Source organism: Pristiophorus japonicus, chromosome 5, assembly GCF_044704955.1.
Source record: "Pristiophorus japonicus isolate sPriJap1 chromosome 5, sPriJap1.hap1, whole genome shotgun sequence".
In the NCBI taxonomy this organism is placed as follows: Eukaryota; Metazoa; Chordata; class Chondrichthyes; family Pristiophoridae; genus Pristiophorus; species Pristiophorus japonicus.
This window is the reverse complement of record NC_091981.1, coordinates 215,508,282-215,526,229: the sequence shown is the minus strand read 5'-3', so window position 1 is coordinate 215,526,229 and position 17,948 is coordinate 215,508,282. Positions and strand designations below refer to the sequence as shown.

Below are 17,948 nucleotides of genomic sequence, written 5' to 3'. Positions count from 1 at the left end.
CCAGACAGGGGTGGGTTGAGTTACTACCACGAATCCTAATGAAATTAAGAGCTACCCCTAACTACAGGACTGACCCCCTTTGAACTAATGACAGGAAGAGCCATGAAGCTGCCAGAAGTGTTGGTTACCGGGAGTGAAGACATAGGGCCCTACAAGGATAACATACGGAGGTTCGTGATGTAAACAATCACATGAATTACGAGCACAAGCCAGCGACCAACAAATTATTAGGGATCTAGAAAGGGACACGAAGGAACAAAAGGTTCAGGTACCTCAAATAGGGAGCTGAGTCATGGTAAAGATAAATCCTGAAAGACCCGGATTCTCACCAAAATGGACCAGACCCCACCAGGTGATTATGGTTAGTGACACATGTGCTTGCATAGATATAGGAGGTGTTGGCAAATGGAAACACTGGACCCAGCTGAAATGATTTGGATCCTAACCAACCGGTAGCCACCAGAAAACGTTGTGTTTTACAGGATCCTATCCCTCCTTGGAGCTGGAACATCCACTGATGAAGTAACGGACCGCCAGGCCTATATTATAAAACGTTGGAAAACATTAGCTGTGATCCCGATTCAAAAACCCTAATGGTGGTAGTCGGTACAATGGTAGATTTGAATTGTAGCATTGGACTAACAGGTAACGGGCATAACACAACTTAAGAGATTCCAACCGACAGTGGGAGTGGAACAACAACAAGGGCATAACATTAGCAGTAAATGAGACCATAATACTATTTCGTGTTAGAAGAATGAGGAAGTTGCACTCGTAGGGAGGGGATACAGATACGGTGCACGCCCGTCTTCACTCAATTCTCGGGAAGGCCACAACAAGGGAATACCAGGTGGAAGATATGTCCGGCCTCCCTGTCCGTGGGAACGGACCAGTGGTGTTGGGATATCCTTGTCCGAGATAGACCCCCTACCGCTGCCCCAACAACCACCCTGGGGACAACAACTCTTCCCAGCACAACCACGCTAGCCTCCCCCCCCATATGCCCGTCCATAAAGACTGGAGCCAAAAGGGGGCTAGTAATAAAGGAATCTAAGGAAAGGATATATTTTGGGGTGCATCAGCAACTACTTACAGTAGTCCTAAATCTAACGGATATCATCCTTCCTAGCTTCTGTAGGAATGAAACTATAAGTCTATAGCAGAACCTGACACAATGAATCCTCAAAGGCCCGGAATCCACTACCCTGAGATTTAATGTCAGAAAGGGAACAGAACAAAGTCGAATGAAAAGGGGAATATTGGAAACATTAGGCACGGGTTATGAGGTGGGGGTTGCGACGATGAATTCCATAGACCTGTATGCAATAGACGACCGGGTTAACACCTTAACGCAAATCTTAAGGGGTTTATTGGGGAGGGAAATAGATAGCCAAGCCCTGCAAGCGCAGTTGGGAGATGGCGCAGAAGGGGAACTGTTACAAGTGGCCCACACATTACAGGAACATGCCAAGACCATAAATTTGATCCACGCAATGGGGAACGACCTAAGTAAATGATTACAAGCGGAGATACTTTGCTCTGGGTATGGGCCCTGGATACTGAGTGAGGTACAACATAACCTGGAGCAACTCCAGAATGGGTACATACCAGATTGGATCCCGAATGACATATTTAATAATTGGACTCCGGACAAAAACATGAACAACACGTGCAAGGTACGGAAAAATAGTCATGCATGGGTGCCAAAATTTAGATATATTACTGGACATGTGAATATGATCGGATTCGTTTTATCAATACCACAGTATAACGTAACAAAGGGAGACCCCTTATACCAAACCGACAATATCGGTGAAGTAAGAAACTGAACACGGTTGCATTACCATCAACCCTCCAGACAGGTGATTAAAATTAATAGTACCAAAGGCATTGACATAACCGACTGCTATAAAAATAACCAAGTGGTTTTATGTCGATGATTGACATAAGAATGACGGATGATGATTGCGGATTCCACTTAACAAACGGATGCATGTTGAGTATCACTCCTCTCGAATGCGATTCCGAAACAATCGCTGCTCCACAAGGGAATGGAGATTGGTGCGCGAGCACAGGAGCAGCCAACCTGATAATTAAGACCAGAAGCGGAGTCACCCCCTACCCTAGGGTCATCACCAACCCTAACTTCTGTTTCAGGCCCATGGGGAAAAATAGACATAAATGGATACCACATACATCCCGAGACAATGGAAATTATCCACGGAACGGTCATGGATACCCTTCGAGAAGGGTACAAGGAGGCGGTATGGGAACCGCAAGGAAAACAGATACCCAAATTAAATGAGGAACAATTACAATTGGTGCAAGGAATCCAAAACCAAAGACGACAGTATATACGGTTGATGGAAGAAATAGACAACCTACAAAGAGACACTAACGCGATGATGGCCGACCAGCCTTGGTACTCAAAACTGTGGAACAATGGACTTAATATTCAGATCCACCCATGGATAAGGATTATATCACATGTACTTGTAGTAATACAGGGCCTGGTCCTGATGGTACTGGTAGGGTTAACCTGTGCACGAATTAAACAGGCCAAATGACACGCTGGGGCACGCACTATTAATAAGACAATAAGGGACGAAAATTTAAACAGTCCTGCAGGAAGGACTTACCTTATATAGCCCTGTGGGAGAAGTCACAAGAGGTCTTGAAGTTTGGGAGATGGCCACCCAGGCGAACGGACATATCTGGAACTTGCCCACAGGGAAGTAGTTTCCAGGGAATATGGCCTACTTGGGATATAGTCAAGGGCCAAAGTGGGGAATTGTAAGAGAAAATTGGCATTAGAGATATAAGCGAAATAAGGTTTAAAGTGCTGGCTTCTACATTGGCTCAGCAAAAGGGGCAGAAGTCTGTGGCTGACCTCACATTCTAACATATTCCAGCACCAAGGACCCAGAGGCCTCTGATTCAACATTGATGGACCAAAACACTGGATAACATTAAGGTACGTCCAGTCCGATAAGACTCTGTGAAAAGACTCTCAACAGACTTTTAAGCGCTACGTACGATCATCAAATTCCACGCCAATGAGGTCATCCCAGTTAAGGTCTAAAAGTTGCCTTGAGATCTTGGCCTGCCAATCCAGAATATTACTAATAAGGTAACCCAATTAGAGATCGAGGGAGGTCTTACTAGGGGGGTGGAAGGAGGCGAAGGGATCTATGAAATGTATAAATGATGTACAATTTTGCTATTCAGGGAACATCTCCACTCACAGGCGGCTGTGATGAGAAGTGTTCCCGGGCGTCCGTAATTAAAGATCGTTGTAGCTTGCCATCCATCTCCTTCTAATACTTCGAGGGCTGCTACGGGGGTTGGTACGAGAATTTATCCTTTATATCAAAGGGCCCGCTGTGGGAAGAGAAGCATTCCCATTTTCCCCTTCAGTACACACGCTATGCCAGTGGTGGCCGTGAACATTTAAGGTGGTGGACTGCTTTGTCCTGGATGGTGTTGAGCTTCTTGAGTGTTGCTGCAGCTGCACCCATTCAGGCAAGTGGAGAGTATTACATCACATTCCTGACTTGTAGATGGTGAAGAAGCTTTGGGAAGTCATGAGGAAAGCCACTTGCTGCAGAATACAAAGTCTCTGACCTGCTCTAGTGCCCTTGGCATTGATTTGGCTGGTCCAGTTGAGTTTCTGGTCAATGGCAACCCCCAGGCTATTGAAGGTGAAGGATTTGGTGATGGTAATGCCATTTTGTACACCCTAGGCCACTCCTACCCGACTAATGCCACGGTGCCCTCACCTTTGGTGGGTCTGCCCTGCTGGTGGGACAAGATATACTTTGGGTAGTGATGGAAGAGTGTAGGATATCGACTGATAGTCTGATATAGCCATACTCACAGAATCATACCTGTTGTTTTACTCCCTGGGACAGCTCTCCCACCTTTGGCACCAGTCCCGAGCTGTTAGTGAGGAGTACTTTTCAGTATCATCTGAGCTGGGTGTTCCTTTGTCAAGTCCGAATTCAATGCCTGGCCATAGTGGGTGGTCCGGTTTTATTTTTTTTGTAGCAATTTGATACAACTGAGCAGCTTGCTCAGATGGTCAACCACATTGGTATGGGACTGGAGTCACTTGTAAGCCACACCAAGTAAGGACAGTTGACTTCCCCAAGGGACATAAGTGAACCACTTGGGTTTTTAAAACAATCCGACAGCTTCATGATCACCTTTATTAATAGATTTTTATTTAGGATTTATTTTATTTTTTTTAAAACCGAATTCAAATTCACAAACTGCTATGGTGGGATTTAAATTCACTTCTCTAGATTATTAGTCCAGAACTCCATTACTAGTCCAGTAACATAACCATTATGCTACCATACCCGCTATCATCCCACCTCGCCAAAGTCCCCCCTTCACCCATGTTTTTGCAAACTATCGTCCATCTCCAACCTCTCAAGTCCTTTTGTTGCCCACCAAATCCGTGCCCATCTTTCCCACAATTCCATGTTTGAACCTCTCCAATCTGATTTCTGCCTCTGCCACAGCACTGAAACAGCCTTAATCAAAGTCACAAATTACATCCCATGTAACTGTGGTGCACTATCCCCCCCTCATCCTTCTCCATTGGTCTGTAGCTTTTGATATGGTTGACCACACCATCCTCCTCCCAGTGTCTCCTTCATTGTTCAGTGGGACAACCCTCACCTGGTTCCACTTTTACCTATCCAGCAGTCATAGTCAGACAATCTCCTGCAACTGTTTCTCTTCCTGCTCCCACACCATTACCTCTGAAGTCCACCAAGGTTCTATCATTGGCCCCCCAACATGTTGCCTTTCAGCGACATCATCTGTCAGGTTCCATATGTATGATGACTATATCCAGCTCTACCTCATCACCACTGCTCTCGACCCTCCACTGCCCATTTTTTCAGACTGCTTGGCCAACATGCAATTCTGGATGAGACAAGTTGAAATTTCCCCCAATTAAACATTGGTAGAACCAGCGCCATTTTCTGCAGCCTGGCTCAAACTCTGTTTCCATCCACCAATTCCATTCCCATCTCTGGGCACTATCAGGCTTAACCACACCGTTCACAACCTTGCCATTCTATTTAGCCCTGAGCTTCATATCCTCTCCATCACTAAGACCGCTACTTCCATCTTTTGATTGTGCTCCTGTGAAGAACCTTAGGACATTTTAGTACAATATGTAAATAAAAGTTGTTGTCTGACTGTGAAGTGCAGCTTGTCTTTATTCTGCTTGGGACAGAGTAGTTACATGCTTACATTTTTTCTCTGGGGTAAAGAAACAGTGAGCTGCTGAAGTTATTTATCTGGTCCTTTCCTGAGGTACTGTCAAGGGGGTTGTGTCTCCAAAATAAGACATATTGCAAAAAAAAAAAGATGGCATCTTATTAAACTTCAAACTTTGCCTCCAGCATTAACATTATTCTACAAGTACAAAAAGCAACAAAAATATTTTTTGGACTTTTTGCACAAAAAAGTCTCAATATTAGCCTAGCCTTGAGACAGATAACACCTAAACAGGGGGAGAAATTGGCCTCCTTTGTGCCTCCCATTAGTGCCTCCGTGGGGTGATAACGGGGCGCCACTGGCTGTGCAAGAGTACTGATACCCATGAACTTACCGTGGAGATTTGTGGCGGCGGTAACACCTAGCGCCGCGATCTCCTGTGCAGCGCCCCAGATGCGAACTTCAGTTCCGCCCCCTGCAGCATCATTGGGCGTCAAAACCGGCAGCTGCTCGAGGTGTTGGAAGGGAGGCCGACCGTTTGGGGAAGCGGTATTTAAAGGTAAGGCCACTCAAGTAACAAATTTGTTTTCACCGCTTGTTATTTTTTCATCATTTTGCTGTGCTGCAATTGATCAGCTCTGCACTCTGTTAGTGCGCTTGGGGCTGATCGTCGCGGATTGTGGCTGCCATCAGCAAGGAGGGACATCATTTCCATGCAGAGCCTGCAGCAATGGCCTTTCCCTTTAAGGGATGGAAGGAGCCTCGGATCCCGGCAGCGCTGCACTCGACATTGTCCAGCGCTATCACCCCTTTTGCCTGGTTTAGCACTTCAAGGGAAGCGGAAGCACTCAATTTAATGCCCCACTTCCTTCCTGGAATGCTAAACCGGAAGGTTGCGTCGGTTTCACTTGCATAGCGCCCGGCAATACTTTTAGGCTATGGCAAAAGTTATTGCCCCAAACGGGACACTTCTAGCCCAGGTCTTTTATTACAGGTGGGGGCAGAGTGCAGAGCCCTCTGACACATTTAATTTACATTGCTACATTCTCTTCAGGTGCAGAATGGGGAGGGAGGTGGGTTAAAGGATTTTCCTGTACTTGTTGGGTGCTAGAATCACAAAAATCCATGCTGTAATCTTTTTCAGGGCACAGTTGATTCTTGACCTGCTGAATTCTCAGCCATGTTACTCTGACAAATTCACATACCATGGCTTCAATGCCCTCAATATTTGTATCGCCCCCTGCTGGTGTTCTCCTTTCAGTGCAGATAAAGAAGTGCCACCTATTTTTTAAATCATATTATTAGAAATGCTAACACTAAACAAGTATCAATGAATTCACTACAATTAATAATTTCACTAGTTTCCATTTTATACTTGTATTTTAAAATAAGTTAATGTGCTCAGTTTCAAAATGGCACAATATTTTACTATTTTAAAGATTCAAATTGTTGCATTGAAACAGTAATTTTCAATAACTACAAAACATCTGGGCATGTTATTGGTCAATTTATCATTAATGCTGCAAAACAAACTATACTCTATGTTGATAGGGTTAGATGGAGCATGGTTGGGAGGAGGCTCGTGTGGAGCATAAACCTATTGGACCGAATGGCCTGTTTGTGCTGTAAATATTATATAGTAAAAATAGAGATGAGCATTGACTTAAAAACCATCAGTAATTTAAAAGCAATGTAAATTATATAGCAAAACAATAACTAATGGAATTTCACATTCTGTACATATCACTAAATGTTTACATAGTTACTTTTGAAGATAGGACAGGCACACTTTGAAATTATACAACTGTTCATTCATTTTTGCAAAACACCAAGCAATCTAGATTTGAGAAGCTATAAACTCAACCATATTCTCCCTCCCAAGCTCAAGTAGGGGTTATAAACGTACTACTACATACAGTAGCTCTCAAGAGACTATACCACAATTTCAGAAACTCTCCAAACTCAATATCACTATTCAATAATTGATAAATTAATTTCAGCATATTTAAAGGCAAACCTTTATCATACTATTTTCATGCTTGTAACCTATTCCCACTGCTGTCAACTGAAGAAATATACAATAGGAATAAAATGTTCTTTACATTACCTCAGTGTACTTATAGCTGTCATGAGAAATCAGTATAAAGTGTCTAATGTTATAGACACAATTCATATTTGTGAAGTGATGTGAGAATTGGGGATAATCACAATGCATGGAATCAAAAATACAATCAGCCGCCATGCTGCCAGAAGAGACAGTACTCATTTATTAAGGAAAACCAGTTAATTTAATAAAGGCTGGATTTGTTGTTTTGGGGCAAGTCCAATTTCAGTTGATTTTGTTAACAGCAGATACCAGAATTCATTAGGATCACCATCTACAAAACTGGTAAGTTATCCTTCAAGACATTATCTGCCAAAGCCTACCAGTTGGGATTTCAATTAAAAAAATAATTAATGGTCTTACATGTAATAAATAATCAGTACATTGAAATGTTAATTGTATATATGCAATTGATCAATGAAATAATTGTTGATGCCATAAACTTACAGATTACTAAAAACAGTAAGATTGACTTTTATTTGGCCAGTTCTTATTGCACACGCTTCTTGTAGCTGATTACTGGATTATTAGGAGTATGTATCATGGTTGTGTAATTCACTGTTGGAAAGTATCCGTCAACAAGATCAAATTCATACAACCGGATTAAAATGGACCAGATAGTCTTGATCTGTACATATGCAAAGTTCTCCCCAATACAACGATGGCGACCTAGACAGAGGAAAAGAAAAACAAGTTTCAACGCTGGAAAGTAAAGCTCTTAGCCTGTAGCTGAACCTACTTACTGATTAATGGTCAGGTGAGCGTCTTTGGATTATTCAAGGGTTTATAAAAGAGGAAGCAAAGGGATAAGATCTAGGGGCTAATCTATGAAACAATCAACAACATGCCTTAGCTAGTTTTTAAAAAGGGCAAATGTATTGCATCAGCAGAGGGATAGCATACAAACCAAGGGCTAGAAATTCAACAAAATCTGCCACCGCCCATTTCTCGGCACTATTTGGGCCTCCCGACTTATTTTTTACCGCCCAAAGATTGCCATCACCCAACCCTGAATGTTTGGTGAAAACTTACCTGGCCTTGGTGGTAGCGATTGAGTCGTTGTGCAAGATCGAACTGATTTTTCAGTTCAAAAAGCAGTCTTCTGCGCATGCGCATTTTTTTTCTTTGAAGTTTATTTTCTCTCCGGGGCCGGCTGAAGAGACTCCAGGGCCGGCTCTGAAGTAATTGTAAGTATCATAGGTGCTTAGTATACTGAATTAATGGAATATAACATCGTGTTCTCTTTCCTTGGCTGATCTGGTACATTGCCTCCAAGTATTCAGTATGTTGCTCATGACATTTATACTGGTTGCCACCTCCTGCTGTTCTTGTTGGCAGATTACTTGGGGATCCAACAATACCTTTGGTGAGAAAACCCCCTCCATCCACCCATGCCCTATTTCCTCCATCAGAATATCTATGGCACCATCAGAGAAATGAGGCAAAACTGTACCCTGCAGATGTTCTGCAAGCAAAGAGTGCTGCCTTTCCAACAAGGATAATGGTTTGGTTAGGTTGTTGCTGACCTTTTAATATCTCGGTAGCACATGATTTCCCACCCAGCAACCTCAAAATCACAGGTATTTTCTATGCTTGGAGCCTCGGAGGTTAGATAAATGATTTGACCACAGTTATACACACAGGACAATGGTGCATCTATCCTCCCAGTGGATTTGCAGGATCCAGCATCGAAGCACTGACCATGTTGGGTGGACCACATCATCCGCATGTCTGACACAAGATTCCCAAAGCAAGCGTTCTACTTGGAACTCCTACACGGCAAGCGAGCTCCAGGTGGGCAGAGAAAATGTTTCAAAGACACCCTCAAAGCCTCCTCGATAAAGTGCAACATCCCCACCGGCACCTGGGAATCCCTGGCCCAAGACCACCCTAAGTAGAGGAAGAGCATCCAGGAGGGCGTTGAGCAACTCGAGTCTCGTCACTGAGAGCAAGCAGAAATCAAGTGCAGACAGCGGAAGGAGAGTGCGGCAAACCAGACTCCCTGCCCACCCTTTCCTTCAACCACTGTCTGCCCCACCTGTGACAGAGATTGTAATTCCCACATTGGACTGTATAAGCTACCCGAGAACTCACTTTTAGAGTGGAAGCAAGTCTTCCTCAATTTCTATGATGCTGATGATGGATTTGAGAGCCATATTTTTTTTGAAGGATCTCTGCTTTTAATGTAATTCTGAAATAACCACTTTAGAGTAGCGAATTTGTTATTTAGACTATTACAATCAGCAGTTGTTAAATTTTAAGTGCTCAGTGAATCAGATGTGGGGAGTTTCTGTAAAGCCATCAGCAAACAGACGAGCTCCAGTACTGTACTTGCCAATCTTCTGTTTTATATGTTTAATCCTAGGAACCTGTGCTGCAAGATCGTAGTGCAAATTAAATCATTACACAGAGCAAATGCTGCACTTTGAGACTGAGTTCTTAGATGTACACCATGTAACTAGTGTGAAAATTGCAAGTCTGATCGTAGTTTTGATGAATTTAGATGAGAACAAAATATTCTGTCAGGCAGTATTGTTGATCAAACTGGTCGTTTGGGGGGGGGGGGGGGGAGGTGATGGGGAGAGAGAGGAGAGAAATGTTTCGACAGCCTTTTTATTCAAGTGACACTCCTCCTCCACTCTCTCTTCAAGTGGTCCCGCAACCTTCTAATGCACTGTGTATCAGTCAGGTCCAGGTATGAGTGCTTCTCCCAGAAAATTCGTTGGGGCAAGGCCACCTCCGCTTCATAAGTCTACGATCTCTTTGATTAACTTCATAATGCTCTGCAATAAACCTTCTTCCACCTCTATTCTGATTAGATAATTAGTCAGCAATACAGGCAGAGATATTACAGGTGCCATTCATTTAAATCTCCACAAATGTTTTCAAGTATCCTCAAATCCCCTTCAATAAACACAAATGTCCATTCCATTTTGTAAAATGGCTTCAAATTTCCTTAAAATAATTCAAAATATTAAAATCCCTAAAAATCCTACTCCATAATAACTGTAAAGCTATAACTAATGCTAATCAGCCTTCGGTCAAATCATCCTTTCATCAAAATGGCGTCGATAAGGCTGGCTTAAGATCAGGTAAGATGTGTGTTTTCAGGGCGGTATTTCAGTCCGGCTGTAAAATGGATCTTATTGATGAATTTACCGCTGGCTTTATTTGGACGTTGCACGACTAATGACCTCAAAATAATGTCGAAAAAGATGGGTGAGCGGTATTTCATAAGGCTGGTGCTAATTGAATGATGAATTTACTGCCAGGCGATATTTGGGCAGTAAATGACAATTTTCAACAATTTTCTATTTTTGGCCAGTAATGTGATAAATTTCTATCCCTTTGTAAAACTAGGTGATCAATACCTTATACCAAGAACGGTGAGCAACAATGATGATTCCAGGTATCAGGAATTTGGGGAAATGTTAAATAAGGCTCGACATTATTTGTGAAAAACCACCTTGCAGGGACCCAATATCAGTTTATTATAAATGAAATTGACTTAATCAAGCAAATTGTTCCCTTAAGATAATGAATTTTAAAAAGTAGCACCTTAGGAGTAAGATGGGGAATCAGACATAACATTTCATGCAAAAGAACAGTAGAGTTATGGAGTATGCTACTGGGACAATGCATTTTCAGAAAGGGAAAGAATATAGTGAGAAGTCAGATAAGTAGGGGGGGTTGATCGAGAAAAAGGAATGGGCTTAATGATATACCGATTTTGATCTTGCATCTGTTGAATCATAGAAATTTATGCCACAGAAGGAGGTCCATTGTATCTGTGCTAGCCAACCTAATCCCATTTTCTAGCTCTTAGTCCGTAGACCTGTAGGTTACAGCACTTCAAGTGCATATCCAAGTACTTTTTAAATGCAATGAGGGTTTCTGCCCTTTCAGGCAGTGAGTTCCAGACCCCGAGTGAAAAAAGTTCAATTCTGCTGATTCTTCTACCAATTACTTTAAATTTATGCCCCCTGGTTATTCACCCCTCTGCTAAGGGAGATAGGTCCTTCCTATCCGCCTTATCTAGGCCCCTCATCATTTTACACACCTCAATTAAGTCTCCCCTCTGCCTCCTCTGTTCTTAAAAAAAAAACCCAGTCTATCCAATCTTTCCTCAGAGCTAAAATTCTCCAGTGCAGACATCTTCAAAAATCTTCTCTGTACCCCCTGTAGTGCAATCGCATCTTTCCTGTAATGTGGTGACCATTACTGTACGCAGTACTCTAGCTGTGGCCTAACTAGTGTTTTATACAGTTCAAGCATAACCTCCCTGCTCTTATATTCTATGCCTCAGCTAATAAAGGAAAGTACCCCGTATGGCTTTCATAACTTCCTTATCTATGCCTGCTACCTTTAGGGATCTGTGGCATGCACGCCAAGGTTCCTTTGTTCCTCTACACTTTTCAGTGTTCTACCATTTATTATGTATTCCCTTGCCTTGGTAGCCCTCCCCAAATGTACTACCGCATACTTCCCCAGATTGAATTCCATTTGCCACTTTTCTATCCACCTGACCAGTCCATTGATATCTTCCTGCAGTCTACAGCTTTCCTCCTCACCATCAACCGCACAGCTAATTTTTGTATCATCTGCAAATCATGCCCCGTACATCGAAGTCTTGTAATTAACATCGGAGATGTCCAGGCTGGGATCAAGAATCTCCGTTGTGGATTGAATCAACTGGGTGAACCCATATCTAACCAAAATGTCAGCACATGTTCACAAACCATCCATCCCAGTTGCTCAGATCAAAGATTTAAATGTCTGTATGATTATCACCATTTTTGTCTGCCAATCAAATTTCAGAAAAGGCTCAAGAGCCACAAGGCCTACCTGCACCAAAAGGCACAAATGCAAACTTTTGCAGGGCTGCTGGATTATCATGGAGATAGCGATCTGGGTTGAAATCAAACCTCTCGGCCCAAGTGTCCTGAAGTCTGTGGTTGACGGTAGGAGAGACACACACTTGGTGACCAGGAGGAATGGTGTAGCCAGCTACAGTCTGTAAGAGGAATTACAGCTCAGCAATACAAATATTGTTCAGTTTGTTCATTTTAATTACACAAGACAATTAAGAAGTGGTAGAATTTTGGATGAAAATGCCAATAGATTAATTGATAATACTAAAGAAAAGACTTGGATTTATATAGCGCCTTTCATGACCACCGGACATCGCAAAGCGCTTTACAGCCAATGAAGTACTTTTGGAGTGTAGTCACTTGTAATGTGGGAAGCGCGGCAGCCAATTTGCGCACAGCAAACTCTCACAAACAGCAACGTATTAATGACCAGATAATCTGTTTTGTTATGTTGATTGAGAGGTAAATATTGACTAGGACACCGGGGATAACTCCCCTGCTCTTCTTCAAAATAGTGCCATGAAATCTTTTACGTTCACTTGAGAACGCAGACTGGGCCTCGGTTTAACGTCTCATCCGAAAGACACCACTTCCAACAGTGCAGTGCAGCACTTCCTCAGCACTGCTCTGGAGTGTCAGCCTAGATTTTTTTTTTTTGTGTTCATGTCCCTAGAGTGGGACTTGAACCCACAACCTTCCGACTCAGATGAGAGTGTGCTACCCACTGAGCCACAGCTGACACTGCTCTAAGCATTTTTACTGCACAAAAACAGGAGTGAACACCTTTTCAAAAAGCCAATTGTTAAGGCCATGTTAAAGATCATTAATTGAGCAACAGTGTAAGCACATCAAAAAATAAACAGATTACCTCAAATTAAGCTAACAGATTAGGATAACAGAGGAACAAGGTCCCCTGTTGTTGTGTCCTTACACTCTACTGTAAATCAACACAAGGAACATACTGGAGACACGGTCTCTCTGTGACCTGTACCTTTATTCACAGGACCAAGGAGTGCTGACCCTGCGTGGGACCTCCCTTTATATACCTGGATGACCAGGTGAGGAGTGTCTCCCACAAGTTCACCCCCTGTGGTCAAGGTGTGCATTTCTTAGGTGTACACAGTGTACAGTGTTGTTACATGAAGGTTACAGTTACATGAAGGTTACATACATGACATCACCTCCCCCCAACGTCTTTGGGTCAAAGATTGAGTCTTTCAGGCGGTCGACGCTCTCTCGTGGAGCGCCGCAGTTGGGGGTCTCGTTGTTGAGCCTTGGCATGCGTCTTTTTCACCCGTGGTGATTCCGGCTCGTCCGGGCTGGCAGCAGGGATTGTGCATGTTGCTGAAGGTTCTTGTTGCTCGTTCACTGGTGGTGGTGTGGGCAGTGATTTTCCTCAGGTTCCTCAGTGTCGATGCTGAACCTTTTTTTCACTTGGTCTAGATGCTTGCGGCATATCTGTCCATTGTTAAGTCTGACCACTATGACCCTATTCCCCTCTTTACAAATTACAGTACCCTCAAGCCACTTGGGCCCCAAAGCGTGATTAAGAACAAATACAGGGTCATCGATTTCTATACATCTCCCCTTTGAGTTATGGTCATGGCACTCATTTTGGGACTGGAGCTTGGCCTCAACAATGACAGGACTGGATGAATGAGGGACAGCCGAGGTTTAAGTGTACGTTTCATGAGTAGTTCCGCTGGCGGGACTCCAGTGAGCTAATGCGGTCGGGACCTGTAGGCCAGCAGGAGGCGCGATAGGCGGCATTGAAGGGAGGGTCCTTGAATCCGGAACATGCCTTGTTTTATGATTTGGACTGCACGTTCTGCCTGGCCATTGGAAGCCAGCTTGAACGGTGCTGTCCTGACATGTTTGATGCCATTACCAGACATGAACTCCTAGAATTCATAGATAGTGAAGCATGGGCCGTTGTCGCTAACCAGGATGCCCGGCAAACTGGGTCGCAAAGACCGCACGCAGACTCTCCACTGTGGTGGATGTCGTGCACGAATTTAATATGATGCACTCGATCCATTTCGAGTGCGCATCAACAACGAGGAACATTTTCCCCATGAACGGGCCCGCGTAGTCTACGTGAATACGTGACCATGGCGTGGTGGGCCAGGGCCACGGGCTGAGTGGGGCCTCCCTGGGGGCATTGCCCAGCTGGGCACACGCATGTACCTGCGAACAGTGTTCCAGGTCTGCATCAATTCCTGGCCACCATACATGTGACTGGGCAATGGCCTTCATTAGCACAATGCCTGGGTGCTCGCTGTGGAGTTCCCTGATGAATGCTTCCCTTCCCTTCTGGGGCATGACCACCCGGCTGCCCTATAGTAGGCAGTCGGCTTGGATGGAGAGTTCATCCATCCGTCTGTGAAACGGTCTGACCTCTTCAGGGCATGTTCCGTGTGTGGGCGTCCAATTCCCAGTAAGGACACATTTCTTAATCAAGGATAGGAGGGGATCTCAGTTTGTCCAGGTGGGCTGTGATGGGGGAGCCTGCGCTGTCGAAAGCATCGACAGCCATGACCATCTCAGCACTTTGCTCCGCTGCCCCCTCAGCGGTGGCCAGTGGAAGCCTGCTGAGTGTGTCAGCACAATTTTCGGTGCTTGGCCGGTGCCGTATGGTGTAGTCACACAGAGCCAGCGTGAGAGCCCATCGCTGTATGCGAGCTGACGGCATTGGCATTGACAGCTTTGCTGTCGGACAACAGGGATGTTAACGGCTTGTGGTCCGTTTCTAACTTAAACCTTCTGCCAAAAAAGGTACTGGTGCATCTTTTTCACCCCGTAGACACATGCGAGTGCTTCCTTTTCAACCATCCCATATCCTCTCTCTGCTTGGAAGAGTGACCTGGAAGCATAAGCCACAGGTTGGAGTTTGCCCTCATCATTACTCTGCTGCAACACGCACCCAACCCCATAGGATGATGCATCACATGTCAAAACCAATATCTTACAGGGGTTGTACAGAGTCAACAGCTTATTAGAACAAAGCAGGTTCCGCGCCCGATTGAAAGCCCATTCCAGACAGTCCCCCCAAAACCAATCGCAATCCTTACGTAGGAGCACGTGTGGCGGCTCCAACAATGTGCTTAAGTTCCACAGAAAGTTTCTGAAATAGTTCAAGAGTCCCAGAAATAAACGCAACTCCGATGTGTTGCCGGGCCTGGGCGCGCGACGGATCGCCTCAGTTTTGGATTCGGTAGGCCGGATCCCGTCTGCGGCAACCCTCCTGCCTAAAAACTCGACTTCTGGGGCCAAAAACACACACTTGGACTTCTTTAGTCACAGGCCAAAAGGTCCAGTCAGTGTAGCACCTCCAGGTTGTGGAGGTGTTCCTCGGTTTCTCGACCCGTGATAAGGATGTCGTCCTGAAATACGATTGTTCCGGGGATGGATTTGAGTAGAGTTTCCATGTTCCTTTGAAAGATAGCGGCTGCTAAACGAATGCCAAATGGACACCTGTTGTAAACAAACAGCCCCTTGTGCGTGGTGATGGTGGTCAGTAGCTTGGATTCTTCGGCCAGTTCCTGGGTCATGTAGGCCGAAGTTAGGTCCAACTTGGTGAACAGCTTGCCACCTGCCAGCGTGGCAAAAAGATCCTCCGCTCTCGGAAGCGGGTATTGGTCGTGTAGGGACACTTGGTTGATGGTGGCCTTGTAGTCGCCATAGATCCTGACCGAGCCATCCGTTTTTAGGACAGGGACGATGGGGCTTGCCCAGTCGCTGAATTCAACGGGCGAAATTATGCCCTCTCTTAGCAACCTGTCCAACTCACTCAATTTTCTCCCGCATCACATATGGTGCAGCTCTGGCTTTATGGTGCACTGGTGTGGCATCCAGGGTGATACGTATCACTACTTTGGTACCTTTGAAAGTCCCGACACCAGGTTGAAATAGTGACTCAAACTTTTGTAGGACCAGTGAGCATGAACTTTGCTCCACAGATGAAATGGCGTGCACATCCGCCCATTTCCAGTTCATCTCGGTTAGCCAGCTCCTCCCCAAAAGCACGATACCATTTCCTGGGACAATCTAGAGTGGCAGCCGGTTCTCTGATCCATTATGTGTGATCACCAACATTGCACTGCCTAGCACTGGGATGATCTCTTTGGTGTACGTCCGTAATTGCGTGTCAATGCGTTCTAGTTTGGGTCTGCTAGCTCTGAGTGGCCATAGTTTCTCGAATTGTTGGACACTCATAACTGACTGGCTGGCTACTGTGTCCAGCTCCATGCGTACCAGGATGCCGTTTAACAGTACTCTAATCATCATAGGTGGCGTCTTTGTGTATGAGCTGTGGATGTTTGCCACCTGAACCCGCTGAACTTCAGCGTCCATTGTTGTGTCCCAAGCATAACCCTGCCTTGCAGACCCCTCTTGTGGTTCATCCGCTTCGTAAACCAGCCTCGCTGCGGGTTTCCTGCACATTCTGGCTAAATGTCCACTGAAGTTACAATTTCTGCAGATAAATTGTTGAAACCTGCAGGTTTTCGCAGCATGTCTGCCCCCACACCTCCAGCATGAGCTGAGATTGTTGTGAACAAAAGAGCTGTTCAGGCATTCCTCTCCGATTGTCTGATTACTCTTGAGCACTCTGTTAGTGGGTGTCAATGGCCCCATCCTGGAACGTATTGTCCCTTGTGATGGTGTAAATGTCCGTTCAACTTGCCATTGTCTCTGTTGAGGACCCACCCTAGAGTCTGTTACTGCCTGGTCGGTGTCGAATTGTCCTTGCCTGCCTGCGGGGTTCTGAGTCGCGTTTACCATGTTAACTCCCTGCTCCATCGCCACATTGGGAGCAAAGTTGCGCTCGTATATGATCTTGGTTTCCTCCTCCCCCGCCATGAAGGTTTGAGCCATCAACATCGCTGCTTCCAAGGTCAAGTCCTTGGTCTCAATTAGCTTCCTAAAAATCCCGGCATGACCAATGCCCTCAATGAAGAAATCCCGTAACATCTCCCCCCTGCAGGCGTCTGTGAACTTAGAGGCTGGCTAAGCGCCGAAGGTCCGCAACAAAGTCCAGTATGCTCTGCCCTTTCCGACGTCGGTGCGTATAGAATCGGTGTCGGGCCATGTGTATAGTACTCGCCGGTTTGAGGTGCTCACCGATCAATTTGCTGAGCTCCTCAAAAGATCTTGTCCGCTGGCTTCTCGGATGCGAGCAGGTCTTTCATTAGCGCGTACATCTTGGGTCCAGAGCTGGTCAGTAGATGCGCCCTTCGCTTGTCAGCCGCTGCCGCTCCCAGCCAATCCTTCGTGACAAAGCTCTGCTGGAGCCTCAACGAAATCGTCCCAGTCCTCACCAACACAGTACCGTTCCTCTGTGCTACCAGTGGCCATTCTTGTGAGTCATTGATTCCCGTTTCTCATCGCCAAATGTTGTGTCCTTATACTCTACTGTAAATCAACACGAGGCACATACTGGAGACAAGGTCACTCTGTGACCTGTACCTTTATTCACAGGACCAAGGAGTGCTGACGCTGCGTGGGACCTCCCTTTATATACCTGGATGACCAGGTGAGGAGTGTCTCCCACAAGTTCACCCCCTGTGGTCAAGGTGTGCATTTCTTAGGCGTATACAGTGTACAATGTTGTTCCATGAAGGTTACAGTTACATGAAGATTACATACATAACACCTGTAATTTTGTTCGCCACCACGCGGCCCCTTCAAAATACCGCCCATGCACAGTTTTTGCACTGAAAAGCCCGCAAGCCAGCTGC

General features: G+C 45.2%; 1 protein-coding gene across 1 annotated transcript in view; it reads right to left on the bottom strand.

Annotated features, from left to right (window-relative positions):
• Positions 1-7,479: 7,479 nt before the first annotated feature.
• cyp51 (cytochrome P450, family 51) overlaps positions 7,480-17,948 on the bottom strand; it is a 46,056-nt gene continuing 35,587 nt past the window's right edge. The window contains exons 9-10 of the mRNA XM_070881315.1: positions 12,185-12,353; positions 7,480-8,008 (exon numbers count right to left, since the gene is read on the bottom strand). Of these exons, the coding sequence (XP_070737416.1) occupies positions 7,830-8,008; positions 12,185-12,353 (348 nt within the window). The 3' untranslated portion in view covers positions 7,480-7,829. The remainder of the gene's footprint in view (positions 8,009-12,184; positions 12,354-17,948) is intronic.